This window comes from Lutra lutra, chromosome 11 (genome assembly GCF_902655055.1).
Source record: "Lutra lutra chromosome 11, mLutLut1.2, whole genome shotgun sequence".
NCBI lineage: Eukaryota > Metazoa > Chordata > Mammalia > Carnivora > Mustelidae > Lutra > Lutra lutra.
In genome coordinates, this window is record NC_062288.1 from 15,822,772 (window position 1) to 15,841,337 (window position 18,566).

The window sequence follows — 18,566 nt, forward strand, 5'->3', positions numbered from 1 at the left end:
CAATTCTACAGCAGATTTCTAGTGCTGGTTCTTGGAAGCTTGTGCTCTGACAAATAAATAAAATCTTTAAAAATAAATAAATAAAAAGAACATCTACTTTGCAACAGAAACTGTGCTAGGAGCTATAAGCACAGAAGGAAACATGATAGTCTTATACATTACCTTCCAGTTATAAGAAAAAAAAAGAAAAAAATGCATCATTCATGATTTGCAACATCTTTAGGTGCAGAAATACAGTATATTAATTGATCTACTGAATTACATAAAATCAGACCAACTGTTTCTGGAATTGTGGAGCTCATATTTGTAATGTCTCTCTTCTCTTTGTTGATCAGTTCTATCTGTCTATCTATCATCTATCTATCCTCTATCCACAATATAGAAACATCAAAAAAGGGATGTGAAAAAATAAATAACACTTGCTCTCATTTCTTTAGAGCTTGCTGCTATTAACTCCACAAAAGCTTCTCTGAATGATGAAAATGGTAAGTTTTGCTCTATGTTTGCCTTTATTTTATGCTGTAGCATTTTTTCCTCCTGATCAATGTAACCGTTGAATTTCCCTGACTTCAGGGAGAAGCCTCAGAATGGCTGGATCTTGCAATAAAGCTGAGTGATATTCTAAGTCAGTTCATCATTTCTCAGGAGCGTTCTTCACACAAAATGGTGTTTTGGGTGTGAAAAGACTATAAATTAGGGATGCAGTGATCTGCTCTGAATTCCCTCAGCAACAGACTTCACTTACTTCTGTGGCCTTTGTTTCTACTGACTAAGGACATGCCATCATTTTGCTTTTATATTCTTAAGCCTCTGTTCTTGCTGGTGGTTAATAACATGAACTGACACTGAGACCTTCTCAAACAGAGGTGTTGTGTTGGACTATGAATATATTTTGTTTAGTTCTCTTAATACTCACTGTGAAAGATTTTATTCCCACTTTATACATGAGCAGCCTAGAAAGTGTTCTTAAATGCCTGTTGCTGGGATTGAAATCTGGATTCTCATACTTACTACTTGGATGAAATTAGACAAATAGATTCTCTCTGTGTTCTCTGTTTATTTGTAAATTTGGGATGAAGATAATGATCTCATAGGTTATAAAAATTAAATAAGATTCAGGCTTTGCATGCAAAGTTCTCAAAATAAGTGACATTTAGTTTGTACTTAATGGATATTGCCTCTTATTTTACTTAGAGACATGGTGGGGAGGAAGAAATGCTAAAATATATTTCTTGTCAATGCCTTTTTCCCATTGGATTCATTCTTTATAAACACAACCTTACTTTTTAATACCTTGGAAAATTCTAGGTGAATTTCACAGATGTGTGACTGACGTGACCTACAAACTAGGTTCTGAGTTGTTTTGGTGGTGGTGGTGGTGGTGATGTAGATGTTTACTATCTGTTTGTGCTGGTGTGAGTGTGTCACTTGAACCTAAATCAGCAGAAATGTATACCATCACCCCTCACCCATTAATAAATCCTAGCCTTTCAAAACAACATGTGAAATTAATAAAATGCTTCTTTTAGACACCCTGCAGCTGCAGCTCATGAACACATCTGCCTACTACACCTACCTCCTCCTCTTCCTGAAGAGCCTGGTCTACTCCATCATTATCGCCGTCTCTCTGCTTGGGAGACCAGCACTCTATAGCAATGGGAAGAGATCCTAACACATGGTGGCACAAGGTTCCACTTTTTCCCATTGGCTATTGTCCCTAAAAGTCTCTGCTGAGGATCAAGTGGGGTTTTCTTTCTGAGATTGGGTTATTTCCATTCTCATGTGTCTTTTTCTACTGCGTCATTATTGCAGAACTGATTTACACACCACTGGGCAAACAGAAGCTTTCACTTTGCAGCTAGAACAAGTTCTGCCATGACTCAGGGGCGGGGCCGTGGGGTTTCAGCACTGCTGTCTCCTTAATGTCCACCAGCTCCTCAGCCACCCAGTCTCCATGCTTCTGAGTACAGCCAGCATGCAGTCTCTTGGACTTTTTAACAAGATGATTACCTGGAAACTTTTTATTTTACATACCTTGAAACCACTATCCTCGCTACCTGGAACTTGTACTGCTTTTCATAATGGGCACAATAAAAGCAATAAAAAAATCTACTTTGCTTCTGTGTTCTTTCATTTGGTGCAGTTTAACTCAGAGTCTAAGGTAAGGAACAGTATGACAACTGAGACATCCAGTTCAACATTGGTTGTAATAATGGTCAATTCCACATTTCTAATTCTTGCCCTGAGATAGTCCTTATGATGCCCCAGGGGAAACCACAGCCAGTGAAGGTGCCCAGCTTCTTTCTCCGTCAAAGGTCAGTAGATTCAGATCATTTGGCTGAAGATACTCTGGTGGCAACAGTATAAACTGTCACATGACTGGCGGGTGTGCTTAGACCTGTCCCAAGGATAAGTGCTTGACTCTGCACCCCAAATGCCTGGGTTTGAAACTTGGTGCTATTGTTCTCATTTGTCAAATGGAGTTAGAGTGATTAGTCTTCTGTCGTTGTGTAGTTGAGATGAGATAATTTTGTTGGGTACATGCAGGTCCTCAACAGCATTTGCATCTACTGTTGGCAACTCTAAGTTGGAAATAATAGAAACGCACACACACACATACACATACTACAAGTTGGACACTAATTTACATATATGTGTATATTTCTACAAATATTCCTTCCTGGACTGGACCTGGGCTGCCCTGGACTGGGAGATGCAGAGAGGGAAGGGTGGTGGTTCAGGAAACAGTGTGGGTGGAAGGAGGGCGCTGGTGTGGTGATGGTGTTTTATTTTCCCAGGGTTGTTTTGTTTTGTTTTGTTTTGTTTTTGTCTACATGCTCTGTCAAATGTGGTTGATCTGTGGTACATACTTGAAGTCAAACAGGCCCCTACTGGATGGGTCTCTGTAAGCATTGGCTCGGGTGTTGTAAGATGAAATAAGGACAGTTAAACCACAGCCAACTAGCTTTTTATTCTACACATCCAGAAGCTGCAATCTTTGATACCTGAATTTTGTACTGTTTTTCATAATAGGCATAATTAAAAACAATCAAAAGTCTATTTTTGCCTATGTGTTCTTTCATTTGGTGCAATCTAACTGAGAGTCCAAGGTGAGGGACAGCACTACAACTGAGCCTTCAAAGTCAGCACAGGTTGTAATGCTGGTCAATTCTACATTTCTAATTCTTTCCGGAGATAGTCCTTATGATGTCTTTTTTGGGGCACTGGCCCCAAGGGGGCCAGAGCCAGTGAAGGTGCCCAGGTATTTCTCCTTCAAATATAAGCAGATTTATTTGTTTGGTTGAAGATGATCTGGTGGTGACAGTATAACCTGTTACATGATTGGTGGGTGTGCTCAGATCTGTCCCAGTGTGTCACAGGCACCATGTTCCTGATCTCACAAGAACCCAATGAGAGCAGCACTAACAATGGAAAAGGTAGGGTTGGGGAGGGGTTAAGTGCTTGGACTCTGAACTGGGTTTAAATCTTGAGTCTATAGTTATTTGAACTCTCTGTGCAGTTACTTTCTCATTCATAAAATGAAAATAGGGTGTGCCCTGTTTCCTAGAGTTGTATGAATGAGGTGAGTTAATTATACTGGATACATGCAAGTCCTCAACAGTATTAGCATCTACTGTTGGCAGATCTACTTTAGAAATAATAGATAATACACCCACACATACACACACACTAAGTAGGACATAATTTGTATGTACATGTATATTTCTACAAACATGGATGTAAAGAAAATGCTCAGTATGTAGAGGAAGTGAAAATATAAGTGACTATTTTTCTATATTCACTAATGAATATAATGTAAAAACTTTAATATATTAGAATTAAAACAAAGTCTCATTTAAAACTGGGAAGTTTTTTTTTGTTTGTTTTATTTACAATCAGTTTTATTTCTGTGAAACATGTGCCTTTGGACATCAAGTAGAAGAAACAACCTAAAACCCACCACATACAAAGAGGAGGAAACTTAATTTTGATCTCCTTCTTGATTCTCAAGAATGTGATCAGACTTCTTTAGGACAAATGCCTGGCCTCTACTTAGAGATCTGAACCTGTTTCCACATGTGGAAAGCACAGAGACACAGAGGGAAAACTAACAAATGACCTACAACTCTGTGGGCTGATGTCACTGCTGGGGCTCCTAGGCAGTGTCTCCTGTGGCTTCCAACACTTTAGCACCTTCCTTCCCCAACTGGATCTGGGCTGCCCTGGACTGGGAGGTTGTGGTGTAGGAGACAGTGTGGGTGACAGGAAGGCCCTGGTGCGGTGATGATGTTCTATTTTCTCAGGGTATTTTTGTCCACAAGCTCTTTCAACTCTGTTGATTTGTGGAAAATGCTTGAAGTCAAACTGGCCCCTGCTTTTAGGGGCTCTGCAAGCACTGGCTCAGGTGTTGTAAGATAAAATAAGAATAGTTAAACCACAGTCAACTAGCTCACTTCCTAAAGGCCACAGCTAATGGAAAGAACATATCCATCGTACACACATGCTCCTGCTGTCAAACATACTCTCAGGCTGTGGGTGAGGGTCCCTCCATTTTACACCAAGTTCATTCCATTAGCTGCTACATGAATTGAGATCGTATGACCAGGACAGTTGAGATGCTGTTCCCTCAGTCCACTCCGATGACACTGTTCTGAAGGAAACAGCAGAGATTTCTTGTAGCACTAGGTGATCCCTGACATTCCACCAGGATCTGTGCCTTTCCGTGGCAGGTGATTTACTAAGGCTCAGACTTTTGGTCTCATTTTGTCCGTGTAGGCAGGGTGACATGAGACGTTACAACAGCAGGTGCCTCTTTCCTCACAAGAACACAGAACTATGGAGGCCCTGAATTCACCTGTGTCATTGAATGTCATAAACTGAGTCATCTCAGTCCCTTTACATGGAGAAGTGTCAGAAGAGTCAGACTGAGCAAGGCTCCATAGAAGTCATGCCATCAGAGAAGTGTGCTGGGTGTGGAGCAGAGGAGGGTTGCTCAGCAACGTGAGCACAAAGAGCAAGTGTCCTCACCCTCACCCCACCCAAGCATGGAACAGAGAGGTTACCCAGTCCAAGGTCCCAATCTGTCCAGTCCTTGGGGGAAACAAAACTCTTATTTCTGAGATCACCACTCTGGCTTTCACAGTCTGACTTCACAGCACATTCTCGCCACAGATTTCACTCCTCTTGGTCTGCGCTTAACAGTCAGCTTCTGGGTGAGCCTTCGCTTCCATGAGCATGGGCCCAGGCTAGGGCTTCAGCCCAGCATGCATGCGAGAGAGCTCTCTCTTAGGGTAATTTATAAGCTCACCTCTTGCCTAGACACCATCAATGGGCCTGGTCTATATGTGAATCTCTTCCTGAAACCAGATATTCTAACTGTGGCCATACCTCTGAGTTCTTGAGATTTGGGTTCAAAAGTCCAGAATCTGCAGCCTCTCCTCGCCCCATTTTCTACCTTGGGGAGGGCATGTATTGCATGGAGCACTGGGTGTGGTGCAAAAACAATGAATACTGTTATGCTGAAAAGAAATTTAAAAAAAAAGAAAGAAAGAAACTGTTTCTGGTTAAGTCTCAGCCTCCCACACCCCTCCTGGTGACAATTCTGTCATTTGGTCCATTCTCAGTATAGCACAGATGGAGCTCATGTAACATGTAGAAATGAACATCTGATCCTGTCATTAAATTCTGTAATTATTTCTTCAGGAAATATCTCTGACAAAATAATACTTGTTTTCCATTTTTTTTCCTAAAATCAGAAAAAAACCTAAATGTTTGAGATTGGAAGAAAAGTTAAATAATCATTATATTTCCATGAAATATTTTGGATCCACTTAAAATTATATTTATGTAGTGTACAACAACTCGGTAAATACTTATGCTATCAAGCAAAAGCAAATATGTAATAAAAAACTGTATAACTCATAGGACCATATTTATAAAAATAAAAATCTAAATACATATGTACAAACCAGGGAGACAAAAAGAAAATAACCAGGTTAACTTCAATCATTTCTGAATCTTCCAAAATTTCTATAACAAAATGACTTTATTATTTTTGCATTATAATTTTTAAAACAGTGTATAAATAATATTGACCATAAGGCCACAATTATATGAACATACAAACACAAAATGAGAAAGACAAATTAAACTGTCAAGGTGATGTGGTCACAGAGTTTGAAGGACAGGTTCTCTGATTATTGTTCTATGCACATTTTTACAAAAAGCATGTATTACCATCACAATCAGGGAAGGAACATTAAAAAAGAGTAGCCATAGGAAGACCAGGGTAGCAAGTGAGGGATAGAGCCTACTCACACACAAAGGAAGCAGCCTGCCTCACAGTTGCTTTACTCTGGAGAGATAACACATCTCAAATAGGACATTTTGTGCTTCTGAGAATGTCTGCTGGCATTATAGTCAAGAACCTTATCTGGTACAGGGGAATGAATAGGAGAATCTTTTTTTTTTTTTTTTTTTTTAGATTTTTGTTTATTCATTTGACAGATCACAAATAGGCAGAGAGGCAGGCAGAGAGAGAGGGGGAAGCAGGCTCCCTGCTGAACAGAGAGCCTGATGCGGGGCTCAATCCCAGGACTCCGAGATCATGACCTGAGCCAAAGGCAGAGGTTTAACCCACTGAGCCACCCAGGCACCCCTGAATAGAAGAGAATCTTAAGAAAAGATGTGTCCCACATCTTACCTCATAAGTGTCGCATAGTTCAGTTTAAGTTTGTGGTAAAATACATAGATAAGGTATGGTTGTTGGAAGGCTTCACCCTTCAGCCTATTAAACTGTTGTAGAAATACTGGGGCAGATTAAATGCCTTCTCACTTGGAAACGAGTCTGAAGAAGATGATCATAAAACATCTTCCTGTTTCTGGGCTTATTTTGGGATTATGGAATTATTAGGGAGTCCTAAATAAAGCCAAACATTTAATTAGAACATAATGATATGTATGCACAGTTTAAAAGCGAAAGTTAACAAGGCCCTATCGCTATGGTCAACAAGTCTTCTCATGGATGCCAACTACAAACTTGGATTAGATCAACAAAATTAACCATTTCAGTGATTGGGAAATGCCCAAATGCTTGTAACAGTCTGAGAATTATGTATGCTTGAAAACCTGCAAAATTGAGGGAAGAACAGCAGTGCACTTACCTACAGCAGCTCCTGTCCTTCCTCCAACTCCCAACACTCAGCTCCATGGGCATGAAGTTTCTTCCAAGATGGGACAGGCCATGAGGACTAGCAGCAGAGTTACACAGTGTAAGGAGCTGGGTTAATTTGGGATGGGAAATGATGCGAAGGTGAGCTGACAAGCTGTGTGGTGTGCAAGCAGGAAAGCCAGGGGCTCTGCTGGTCTGCGGTTGGGGTCATTCCTGCAGCAAACATGTGCTCAGCTGAAGCTGTGTTCGTGCTTAGAGAGACTCAAAGAGCCAAAACCAGCCACACAGCTGGTCGAACTTGAGGTAATCGCCATATGCAGAGGAGCCATGAAAGACTCAGAGAAAGTATAAGCTGGGAAGACTTATATACAAAGTCTATGCGCTAATCGCCTAAAAAATGAATGTGTTGCTACCCAATAACTACAACAAAACCATCTGACAGAAGATGGAAGTCTTAATCAAGTTGCTGGAACACATCCCTAAGTAATCTTGGCAACTATTAAGCTATGTAGACACAGGGTGATCCCCAGGAAGCTAGGCTGAAAAAGAAAATAAGTTAAAAAGAAAACAGGAGAGTCAAAGGTGGACACATACTGCAGGGGATATAATATCACAGATTAAGTCCAAGCAACTTTCTCAGCATGCAAGCAGCAATGAAAGCAACCTTTCAGGGAAAAGTCCAAACAATCTAGAGTAGTTATAATATGTTTTCAACAAAATATTTTTCAACAAACAAAATAACAAAACAGGCAAAGAATAGGAAAATACCAATATTATTAGGGGAAAACCCCCCACAACTCAGTACAAACTGTCTTGAGTGTGTCCAGATACTGTCTTTAGCAGACAAAGACCTCAGTGCAACTATTACAAATGTGTTCAAAAAAATTAGAAAACCATAAATGTATAAAGAATGTATTAAGAATTCTTACAACTGAATAAGAAGGAAAAGAACATAAATTTAAATAAATATTAGAAGGCTTAAAATATGTATATTTCCAAAGGAGATCGATGAAAAACTTAAACACCTGAAAATATTTTCAGTATTCAGTCCATAGTGACAAATGAAGCTGACAAGGCGATACCACTTCACACCTGCTACAATGTCGGTCATCAATAGACAACCTCTAACATGTGTCAGTGAGAACAGGGAGAAGCAAGCTCTTTTTTTTTTTTTAAGATTTTATTCATTTATTTGTCAGAGATCACAAGTAGGAAGAGAGGCAGGCAGAGAGAGAGGGGGAAGCAGGCTCCCCGCTGAGCAGAGAGCCCGATGCGGGACTCAATCCCAGGACCCTGGGATCATGACCTGAGCCGAAGGCAGAGGCTTTAAGCCACTGAGCCACCCAGGCACCCCAAAGCAAGCTCTTTCTTAAAAAAATTAAAGTATAATTAAATATAGTGTTATATTAGTTTCAGGTATACAACATAGTAATTCAACAATTCTATTCTTCAGTGATTCTTTGACTCCGTATTTATGGCATCTTTCCCTGGGGAATACCTTCCTCCCTGCACAAATCAACATCATCATCAAAACCAAAGCACAAAGCAAATCAAAATCCCTGGTTAGGTAGGACAGATGGCCTAAAGTACACATTTTGTTAGAGAAATATCAATCGTAAAGCATAATAAATGGATAGACTTTTATAAATGTATAAATTGTTATTATGATGGTGAAGAAATATTTATTCAATAAATGGTCCCCACAAAAAAGAAGGTAATTACAAGAGGACAGAAAAGAGGAGGAAGCCAGTGTGGGAGCTCAGCACATGATGAGAGGGACCATTATGGCACCAGGGGAGATAACACTGAGAGCAGCTGGAGGAAGCACCAGCCTCATCCCAGAAGCCAGGTGTGCATCCCACCTGCTACTGAGCCTGAGAACACAGGTGCTCTCAGTGTTTTATTCATCCTGAGTTCTGCTGTGTTAGTGCCTTTGAATTTGACTGAATCACATCAGCATTCAAGCCTCAGCCACATTAATAGTTGATATGCCTTCAACCAGACTCAATTTGGTGTTTATACACAATTACAGGAACAACTTCCATTAGCTCCCTCTGCTGCAGCTCCAGAATTAGTTTCTCATAAAAGAACAGAGGGCATAGGATAAGAGGTTTATCTTGATCTGATTCAGGTGATTTAAAATTACTCTTAAAAAATAATTCTGTCCTTATAGACTTCTGCTCTATAAATGTGATTATCAAAATAAAATCATTTACAAAGTTATCTTTCCCCCACTTCTCCTGGAAGTTATAACCATGCTTTACTTTCTCTAGGACATGAGACCTTCTTTTCCTATTAGGCAAGGCAAACAAGCCAGATGCTAACAGAGCATAATCACAGCATGTGTGGAAACGACCTGGGTCTCCGCATTGAGTCTTGATCACGTCACCAACAAGAGGGTGGGGGTGGTTCCTGGGCTTCCACTCAGGCCATCATGCAGAGAAGAATTCCAGCCCAGAAATGAACCATGAAGCTCAGTCCCTCATGGGGCTTCCTAGTCAATGTCCAGAGGTTTCAAAGCCCACAGGTAATGATAACCCCGTGACAGGACTCAGGATCCCATGGCGCTAGGAATGCCTCTGTTCCTCACAAGAGGATGGGGGAAGCCTGAGGTGACTGAGCATTTGTCTGGCGGGCTCTCTCCCTCCTTCCCCTCTCCAGCTCTACTCTCACCCACCACTCATCTCCTCCAGGGATCACCTGTGTTGATGGTGGCCCCACAAGGCCATCGCCTGATCAATGGAAGCCACAGGAGACTCTGGAGGGTCACGACTCTTAGAGTTGCTGTCTCAGCTCAGCCTGACTGGTTTTCATCTCTCTGCCCCTGAGAACCAGGGTTGTTCAGATGCACATAGTGCTTAGTGTCCTAAGACTGGGATCACAGGGACAGAGAGGTGCTGGCTGTTTCTGGTGTTGGGATGTCCTTTTCCCCAGGGCTCGCACTATCTTCTAGGGAAGCCTGGCCTGACAGGTTGAGAGAGGAGCCACATTCTCTCTTTATCCTGTCCTCTACCTTTTCTGGATTTCTGCTGGGTCCCTGAAGGATGGAGACCCGAGATCCACCTTACCCCTACCCGAGTGCAGCTCCATTCCAATCAGGACTTCCAGGGTCTTCTTCCTAGCTCGGTCCCTAATTGCTCTCAGGAGCCTTATCTGGGAAGACACTTATTGGTTCCTCTTCTGCCTCTTGAGGTGACATTTTAAGATCTAGAAACCACATCTCAGTCCAGGCGAGGAGGAACAGAATAATGGGGAGCATGCAGCCAAAAGCCCCTTGAGAGAACAGCTGTAAGGGTAGGCATGACCAGGAAAGGGAAATGCAGTTTCCAGGAGCTCACACTGGAAAATGAGGTTTCACCATTATAGACGGTGATGGTACAGAACACATGGGAAGCTGGACCTGTGACAGGATCACTTTGGGAGTAAAAGGCACTGGTCATTGCTGTCGTCAGCTGACAGACACATAATCCAGCATCATTCGAATTAGACATTTGACTTTGAAAAGGCAGCTGCTCCCAAAAGACACCTGTCTGAGCCAGAAGCTCCGAATCCCTAGAAAAGCCCTGCCAGACTCGCCTCCTGCCCATATCACTCTGTCTCCAGCCCCTGATTGTGCACTGGGCAGTCAACTTCTACTTGGCATCCCATTCCTCCCTGGCTGCTGGTGCTGTCCATTTTCCCAGGGTCCAGCAGGCTAGTGTGTTGGCAAACTAAGTTTTGTCCCCCACAAGGTGCAACAGGCAAAAGCAGTCTCCCCACAGAAGGGACCCCTGAAATGTAGAGGCAGGGCTCCCTCTAGTGGTTGGGAGCCCAGAGATCATCCCACAGGGCCTGGGCCTTGTCACTTATCTCCCAACTAGGTTTCCAGCAACATGACACCTGCCCAGAGTGATGCCAACAATAACCTGACTGACAGCATGGAATCAGGGGACATAAGTTGTCAGGTTTTGTAAGTATTAACTGAGCTGCAGAGTCAATATTTCTTAGCAAATCCTAGGGCATGCGTCCCCCCACACATACACATACGCACACACACAGTCCGCAACCTCTTCAAGGAAGAGGAGCCATTTTACATTCTGATACTCATTAAGTTTACGAGTGAAACTAAGTGCAATGTAGTACCAGCCTCCCTTTTGTTGATTTTCCTCTGTGCAGATGAGAAGCTGAGAAACCACGGGAGGAGCACTGATTCCAGGGTTCACAGGCAGGGCATGGGGGGTCCGGCCGCAGTGCACTCAGCCTGGCTCTGCTGAACACTGTAGCCTCTGCAAGCCAGCCTCCCCTTTGCTGCACGTAAAGCACACAGAGAACCTCAGCTCTGAGGGAGACACTTCATGGACACCAGGTATAAACAGAGACCCTCAGCTTCTTCATCATCAGACAGGAGCCCATCACCTCGTCAAACGATGGGATGCTCTGTGGGAGCCATCAGGTCGGTAAAAACTTTGCTATCAGATAACACAGCATGGGCTGCGTTCGTGGAGAATGTGTTTGTGTATTTCCCGGGACCAGCCACCCTGGGGTCAGATTCCTGGGGAAATGCTTACTCCCAGCATGCAGAGCCTCTGAGCTATCAGAGAGAGCTTTTCTGGTGACAGATAGTTTGGGCAGCAACACGAGTGTCTGTCACTGTCAGTGGATGAATGACTGCAGTGACTGCAGCCAGTGGTACCAGGAGCAGCACCGAGGACCAGTGAACTGGGGGACAGACAGATGGACAGACATGGATTGACAGGAATGCTATGCCATTTATATAAACTTAAATATGCACACTCACAAGCAAATCCCTATAGTTTTCACAGGTACATACGACACCAAGCATATCAGTCAATCCTCTCATTTGAGGCTGGGGAAATTGGATCCTTGCAAGGATGAGCCACTGACCTAAAACTAACAAGCACACTGAGTATACAACCAGAAAAACTGATTTCCTGTCTAGTATTTCTGGGCTTCTCCACTCACTAAGCTGATCCTTGCTATAATAGACTTTGCTTGTCTCCAATACAGAGAACTATAAGGTATATGTCGTACTTTCAATAGCCAGCAGGGGGAGGGAGAAGTCAGTTTAAAAAGCAAAATACCAAAGTTTTTATGCAGGAAGCTTATTATTGAGAAGAAGTGGAAAGTGGAACAAGATCACAACGTGCATTCAAAGCAACAGCTCAGTGAGGACAGAAATTAATCCCTGAATCAGAAACATCCCCACAGGTTATATAGGCCACAGCCTGCTAGATAGAGTCTGGCTGACCTGAAGTTCTTAGTGTGCTTTGTCTTAGCTGGGCAATCTCAATTAAGTTACTCAACCTCCCTAAGCCTCAGTCTCATCTGCAGAATGGGATGAATAACACCTACTTTATGCTTTCAGGGAAGGAATCAATACATATAATGTTTGACATTCGATAAAGTATATTTGTGATTATTTAATGGATAATTTCTGTTATAACCTATACAAATTTAGTCTGTCACAAAAGGCAAGCAACTATAAATTTGCCAGTGCTAGAAGAATCGCTACTACGTTCTGAGGTCCAGCACTGTTCCCTAAATGACTGCTCTTCAAGAACAGCTTAAACTCCTTGCTCCTTGGCATGTGAGAGAGATTCTTGAGTTCTGCAACTTTGCTGAAATTTTCCTCATGACCCCTTACTCTTAAAGCTTGAAAGAAATTCTTCCCTGCTCCTGTTTCTACATACACACACTCGCATTGAATTCTATATATATGGAATGGATGATGTCACAGGTTTTGGACTTTGTTAGACTTGGGTTTGAACCCAGTCTCCATTACTTACCTGAGTCTGAGCAGGTGAAACATTTTAAGATTCCAATTAGTTGATCTGTGAAATGTGGTTGTTATAACTACCTTGACATGTTATTATAAGGAACAAATTGTTATAAGAATCACATTGTACTTCACACTGACTGATTGTATTTATTTACAAAGCAACCAGCTTGGCCCAATCACAGGCCCATGTTGGATGGTGTCTGCAGAGTGAGTATTATTATTCCCATTTACAGGGACTTTCCCAAGGACACATATCCTCCGAGTGACAGGGTTTGGACTGGAGTTGTCATTATGTCCTTCTCAGTGCAATAAATTCTCCCAGAGTTAGGAGGTATCATTCAGACTCCCCCAAGAGTCCCATTTCGCAGCTCCAAACTGGGAAGGACATCTCCTTTCAGTGCACCATTGATCAGATGACATCGTTGACTATGGAGAGAGTTTGGCTCCCAGGCTGGGCCCCATGACTGGACCACTCCCAAGGCCAGCAGGTCTGGAAGGCTGGCAGGTACATGGAGTCAGTCTGAACCCACTGTTCCTTGCAGACCGTGAGCACATGGCAGACCCAGAGCCTGTGGGAAAAGCAGGAATTTGGGAAGCCAAAGGCTGAGGGTTCTGGGCTCCCCTGGACTCCTCTGGAAATTGTGCTGGCACAGCCCTGCCATAGCACTAGCAGGAGATGGGGCTGCTTTCTGGGAAGCTGGGGGGTGGCACCGAGGAACACAGGTCCCGGGAGCAGGAACTGCGCCCTGGTCTGGCTTCCTCTCTACTCCACTGACATCCCCTATTTCAGTCCAGTGTGTTGAGTCATGATTTGCATAAAGTCATGTTTCCGTCTCAGCCTAGACTGACTGCATGAAAATTCTGTTCACTGACAGTTTCTTATCTTCTATGCAAGAAACACACACTATTATTCAGTTTTATTGACATCCTTTAAAGAAGCTTCTAAAACATACACATGATGTAATAGCTCATGAATATATATTAAACATCTAGCATCTTCCAGGCTCTTTTTCTAGTGCTCACCATACAGAGGTATGTGCCCTCACAAAGGTCATTTAGAATATTATTGACCTGTCTCACAGTGTTCAGAAAAAAAAAACACAGAAAGAGACCCATTTAGAGGTCATGAAATCATAGGATATTCTATTAATTTATGATAAATAGACTGTTTCTCATTTCACTACTTGGTAGCACCTCATGGCCAGCTGAAATAAAAATATAAGGAGTAGTGTGTATATGATGACCTTGTCCCCTAGGGCAGCAATGCTGGTGACAATTCTTCTATCATTGCCATCGTCATTCTGATGTCTTGGTGTGGCAGGTGCGATTGTCAGGAGAAGGTGAGGAAGGAATGTATATTTGTAGGCTTAGACCCATCCTGCCACCATAATGAGCACATACCCACAGGCCTAGTCCCACAGCCCACAGGAGATCCCACAAGAGGACCTGAGAGAAGAAAAGGACTATGGATGGTAAAAGCTTATACAAAGAGAGCACTGAGAGCAGCAGTGGTCATCAGAAGACAAAGAAATTACACAGATGGAATGACATAGAATTTAAAGTAGCTACTGTGACCACAGACAGAGAGCTAGAGAGATAGAGACAGCCAATAGATGAAGGAACTAGGGAGTAGAGATGGGCAGACAGACGCTGGGAGACAGATGAGAGACATATAGAGAGGCACAGAGAGAGAGAGAGAGAGAGATCAGGAGGGGACAGAGGAGAGAGAAAGAGAAAGAAAGCAGGAGAAGGAGACCCAGCTAAAATGGCAGACGGAGAGAGAATGGCACAGACGGACAGATAGCAACAGGACAGGAGACAAAGAAAGAGCATGGACACAGCCATAGGGACAGAGGGAGGTGAGAAAGGAGGTAGCATTGGGGGGAGGGACACAGAAGGGCAGTGGGAGCAGCACCAGTGCCAGTGAGGGAGCTGGGGACCCCTGGGACACATGTCTGGATCCAGTGTCTCATTAGGGGATGCATGGGGGCTATTTCTTAATTCTAAATTCTCTCTGATTCCTCCTACACTTCGTGGTGGTAATAATTCCATAGAGAAGAACTGTCATGCATAAGCTCTGTGCAGCCTGAAACATAGTCTGTATGGAAGCGGGCAGATAAGTGGTTGATTCTTTTACTATTGTGTTATTTCTGTTTTCAGTCATTTCTCAACTGGGCCCTGGTACTTGGAGTAAGAAATGGTATTTGATGCCACAACATAGACACTAGGAGTGCTCACTTCTGGATTGTTATTGCTTTCTCTTTTTTTCAGTAGATATCTGATAAGGAGTAATTTTTAGAGAAAATGGATTCAAGTTCTAGATTATTGTATTTTACTAAACCTTAAAATTTGTGTATTTGCAATCTGCCTTGCCCTGAAATCTCGGTGCCTAACACTATCAACATAAATTTATAAAAATACAAATATATACAACATTAAAGTCATCACAAACAACACTAGGCCCAGGGGAAATTTAAGATTTTTTCATTTTCTCTCTCTCTCCCCCCACATGGTCTCTCGGGTCCCCTGTGAACAACATCTGGTGCCAACAGTTGTCCTCCTGTCCTGTGCTGGAGCTTTATGGTTTCTTTACCATTCTGGTGGAGATATCTTTTGTTATTTGTTTGTTTTAAGAATTATCCTTCTGATCTAGTTTGATGACAGTTTCATACTTTTTTAACTTTGAAACCATGAGTCTTCTGTCCCAGCAAGGATTTCCAGGACTGCAGGACATTGAGCTTGCCTGGGAGAGTCTGCTCTCAGAGCTCTTCCTAGGGCAGCTTCCTGTCCCCAGCGCATGGGGTCCCTGAGCAAAGGACTATCACCCTGAATTCCTGCCCTTTCTCAGCTCCCAGCTTCTGTGATGACATTTGTTATATGTACTTTTCCTACAGTCATTCTAACAGGTCTGATATGATTTCTCATCATGAATCTGATTTACATTTTCTCTGTATTTCAGATAAATAAATAATAATTTTGTAGTTTATGTCCAAATATTACATTGTACTTTGCACTTTCTTTTTCCCATTAAATCTGTCAACTCTGTGTGAGGCTGCCTTTTTCCTTGAAGAGTAACAAACTGCCAAACTAATTTGCTATACTAATTTAAGAACTAGTGTTACCTCTCTTGAACTGATTTGCAATGTGTGTATGCCCACACACACAAAAACATGCATCCATTTACTTTAGAGGAGAAATGCAGACCAACATAAGCAATCCTAATTTCTTATAATAAAGCCCATTCAATCATTAACAGATTGCTGAGCTATTTAAAGGAGTCCATTGTGAGGAATGTCCAATGAGCCTGTCATCATCTGTTGATTGAGAGTACTAATGTGCCTCACAGAATTGTATTATTTTCAGGGGTTAAATAAATAAGGTTAGGTGGTGGGTGTTCTGCACATAGTGACTGAGTTTCAAAGGCAGGTCCACTCAAGGAGAGGTGCACACAGAAAAGAGGAGGGGGTAGGAGTTCTAATCCCGCCTCAGCTGCTCACTGTCCTGTCGTATTGAATGAGTCCCCTGCAGTTGGGAGGATTAACGAGGCTTCTGGAATGGGGAGTTTCCTTTTCATCTTAAGTGCCTAAGCTTCTTTGATACAGTGAAGTGTGAAAGTGCAGGGTACTACCTATGACTTGGTTTTATTTTTTATTTGTTTATTTATTTATTTCTTCCTAGTATGTACATCTATTAGTTTTTGCACTAACTTGGACTTCCTGTCCAATATATATAGAATATATATAGAAATAAGATAGCACTATGTTCACTGCTTTCTTATAAAGCTAGTCAACTTCTTGAGAAGAAATAAAAAAAGAAAAGAAAATCTGTGCTACTGATACTCTAGGCCCAGACAGAAAAACCCCTGGTGTTGTATGTAGGGAAGAAGAAAAAGCTCTCTGAGGAGGTCTAAGCGGAATTAAACCCATTTTCAATTGAAATTTCAAGTTCTATATACAGCTTAGTCACATTGATAAACATGATTAATGAAAGGTAAGTCCCTCAGGCTCTCTAACTGCTCCTCTATCTCCTTGAGCTTCTGTTTTTGCAGTGAGAGATTTATAATTTAGACATGCCTTCTTTTGACAGAATTCAACTAACACTTCCAACCTCTGTTGAATGCTGGGTCAAGGCTAAGACCTCCAGCATGTGCAGGAAGGGGTGGGGGATGAGGGGCAGAAACTTATCTTCCCTGTTTGGGGGATATTCCTTCATTTGTCTCCCCCACTGTCCTGATACAACTGAACCCTCTTGTTGCACCCTCTCAGTCCCTGACTCCACAGAGGAGTGACTCTGAGGCCTGACTAATTCAGTTTGGTTAGAGAGAAGTTAGCTAATGTGAAGAAATTAGCTAGTATGAAGACACTGTAATGAGAAGTCAGCTCAAGTCAATGCAAATCTCTGTTTTCAACATGGTTATATTGTGCCTTGTGTTACAGACTGAGAGGACAGTGGCCTTGTGCATGGAGCAAACAACCCCTATGTGGAGGGAACAAAAAGTCCATATTTGGAGTCCCTTCCTCTACCTTCTCCTTGTGGATTAGGTGAGCTTCACCAAGACACTTGGCCAAACATACCAAATGAAAACCACCCAGAGGCCAACCAGCTCTCCTGTCCTAAGTATGTTTGCTAATTAAAAGGTTGTTTAAATGGCTAATTCATAGAAAAACTGAAAGCATCTTATTCGAATACAGTAGTGACTCCATTAATGTCTGTTGATGTGAGACTGACATTTTGACTATTAGAGAGGGGCTCGTATTACCTCATAGGTGGGAGATTTTGCATAGATGGATGCTTGAAATATCCTGATGATTTGGGTCAACTCATTTATTTCATTCCTAAGGTGGGTAAAACAAAATGACCTTGAATGATATCATCAACATTATATTATCAAATTAAGGCTGATTAAGTCTAAGAACTTCTTAAATATCACAACTTTCATAGATGTATTATCCATTATCAACTGCCCACACATACTAGTGTTTTGGAAAAATTGATGGCTGTTACCTCAGATTTCCCTTATAAAAATCACAGTTCTAAAAATGTGGGAAAATAACACTATACCAGTTACAAATTTCCAAGGCATCATCCTCATTGCATATTTTGATCTTTTAGTTAAGTCCAGCTAAGGGGTCTTTATGTTGATCTATGATACTTCCTGCTAAAGCAAGATCACAAAACAGAGAAGATATTTGATTTCTTTTGTAGCCTTTTTCACTCCATTAGCAGGAAGGGTCCTGGAGTAGACTTTACAGAAAGGGAATTCTTCCAGGTGTGTGTGCACTGTGATCATTTATCCATGGCTTCTTGAGTGACCAATAATTCTGTCCTGACCAGGCTCTCCTGGGCTGGGTGGCAGGTCTGGGACAACCCATATTTGCCCCAAAATACCAGACTTGTAAAGTCATTTAAAGTGTAAATAATGTAAAGTTATTTAAATATCTATTTCCTTCTGTGACAGGAATAGCCCAAACACATCTAACACTGTTCTGATCTGTTACCATCAAAGTTGGCAGGTCTCCACTTTGACCTTGGAGGCATATCCTGGAGAGACAAGGTGGCCAGTTACAAGCAACCATCTGTCATTTTCTCTAGGCTAATAAGTTCATTCTCCCTCTG

General features: G+C 42.2%; 1 gene segment (V, D, J or C); it reads left to right on the plus strand.

The window, feature by feature from the left end:
* Positions 1-2,074, plus strand: part of LOC125080858 (T cell receptor gamma constant 1-like) — a 146,946-nt gene extending 144,872 nt beyond the window's left edge. Inside the window, 1 exon segment of the C gene segment in view lies at positions 1,530-2,074. Coding sequence covers positions 1,530-1,672 — 143 coding nt within the window.
* Positions 2,075-18,566: the final 16,492 nt, after the last annotated feature.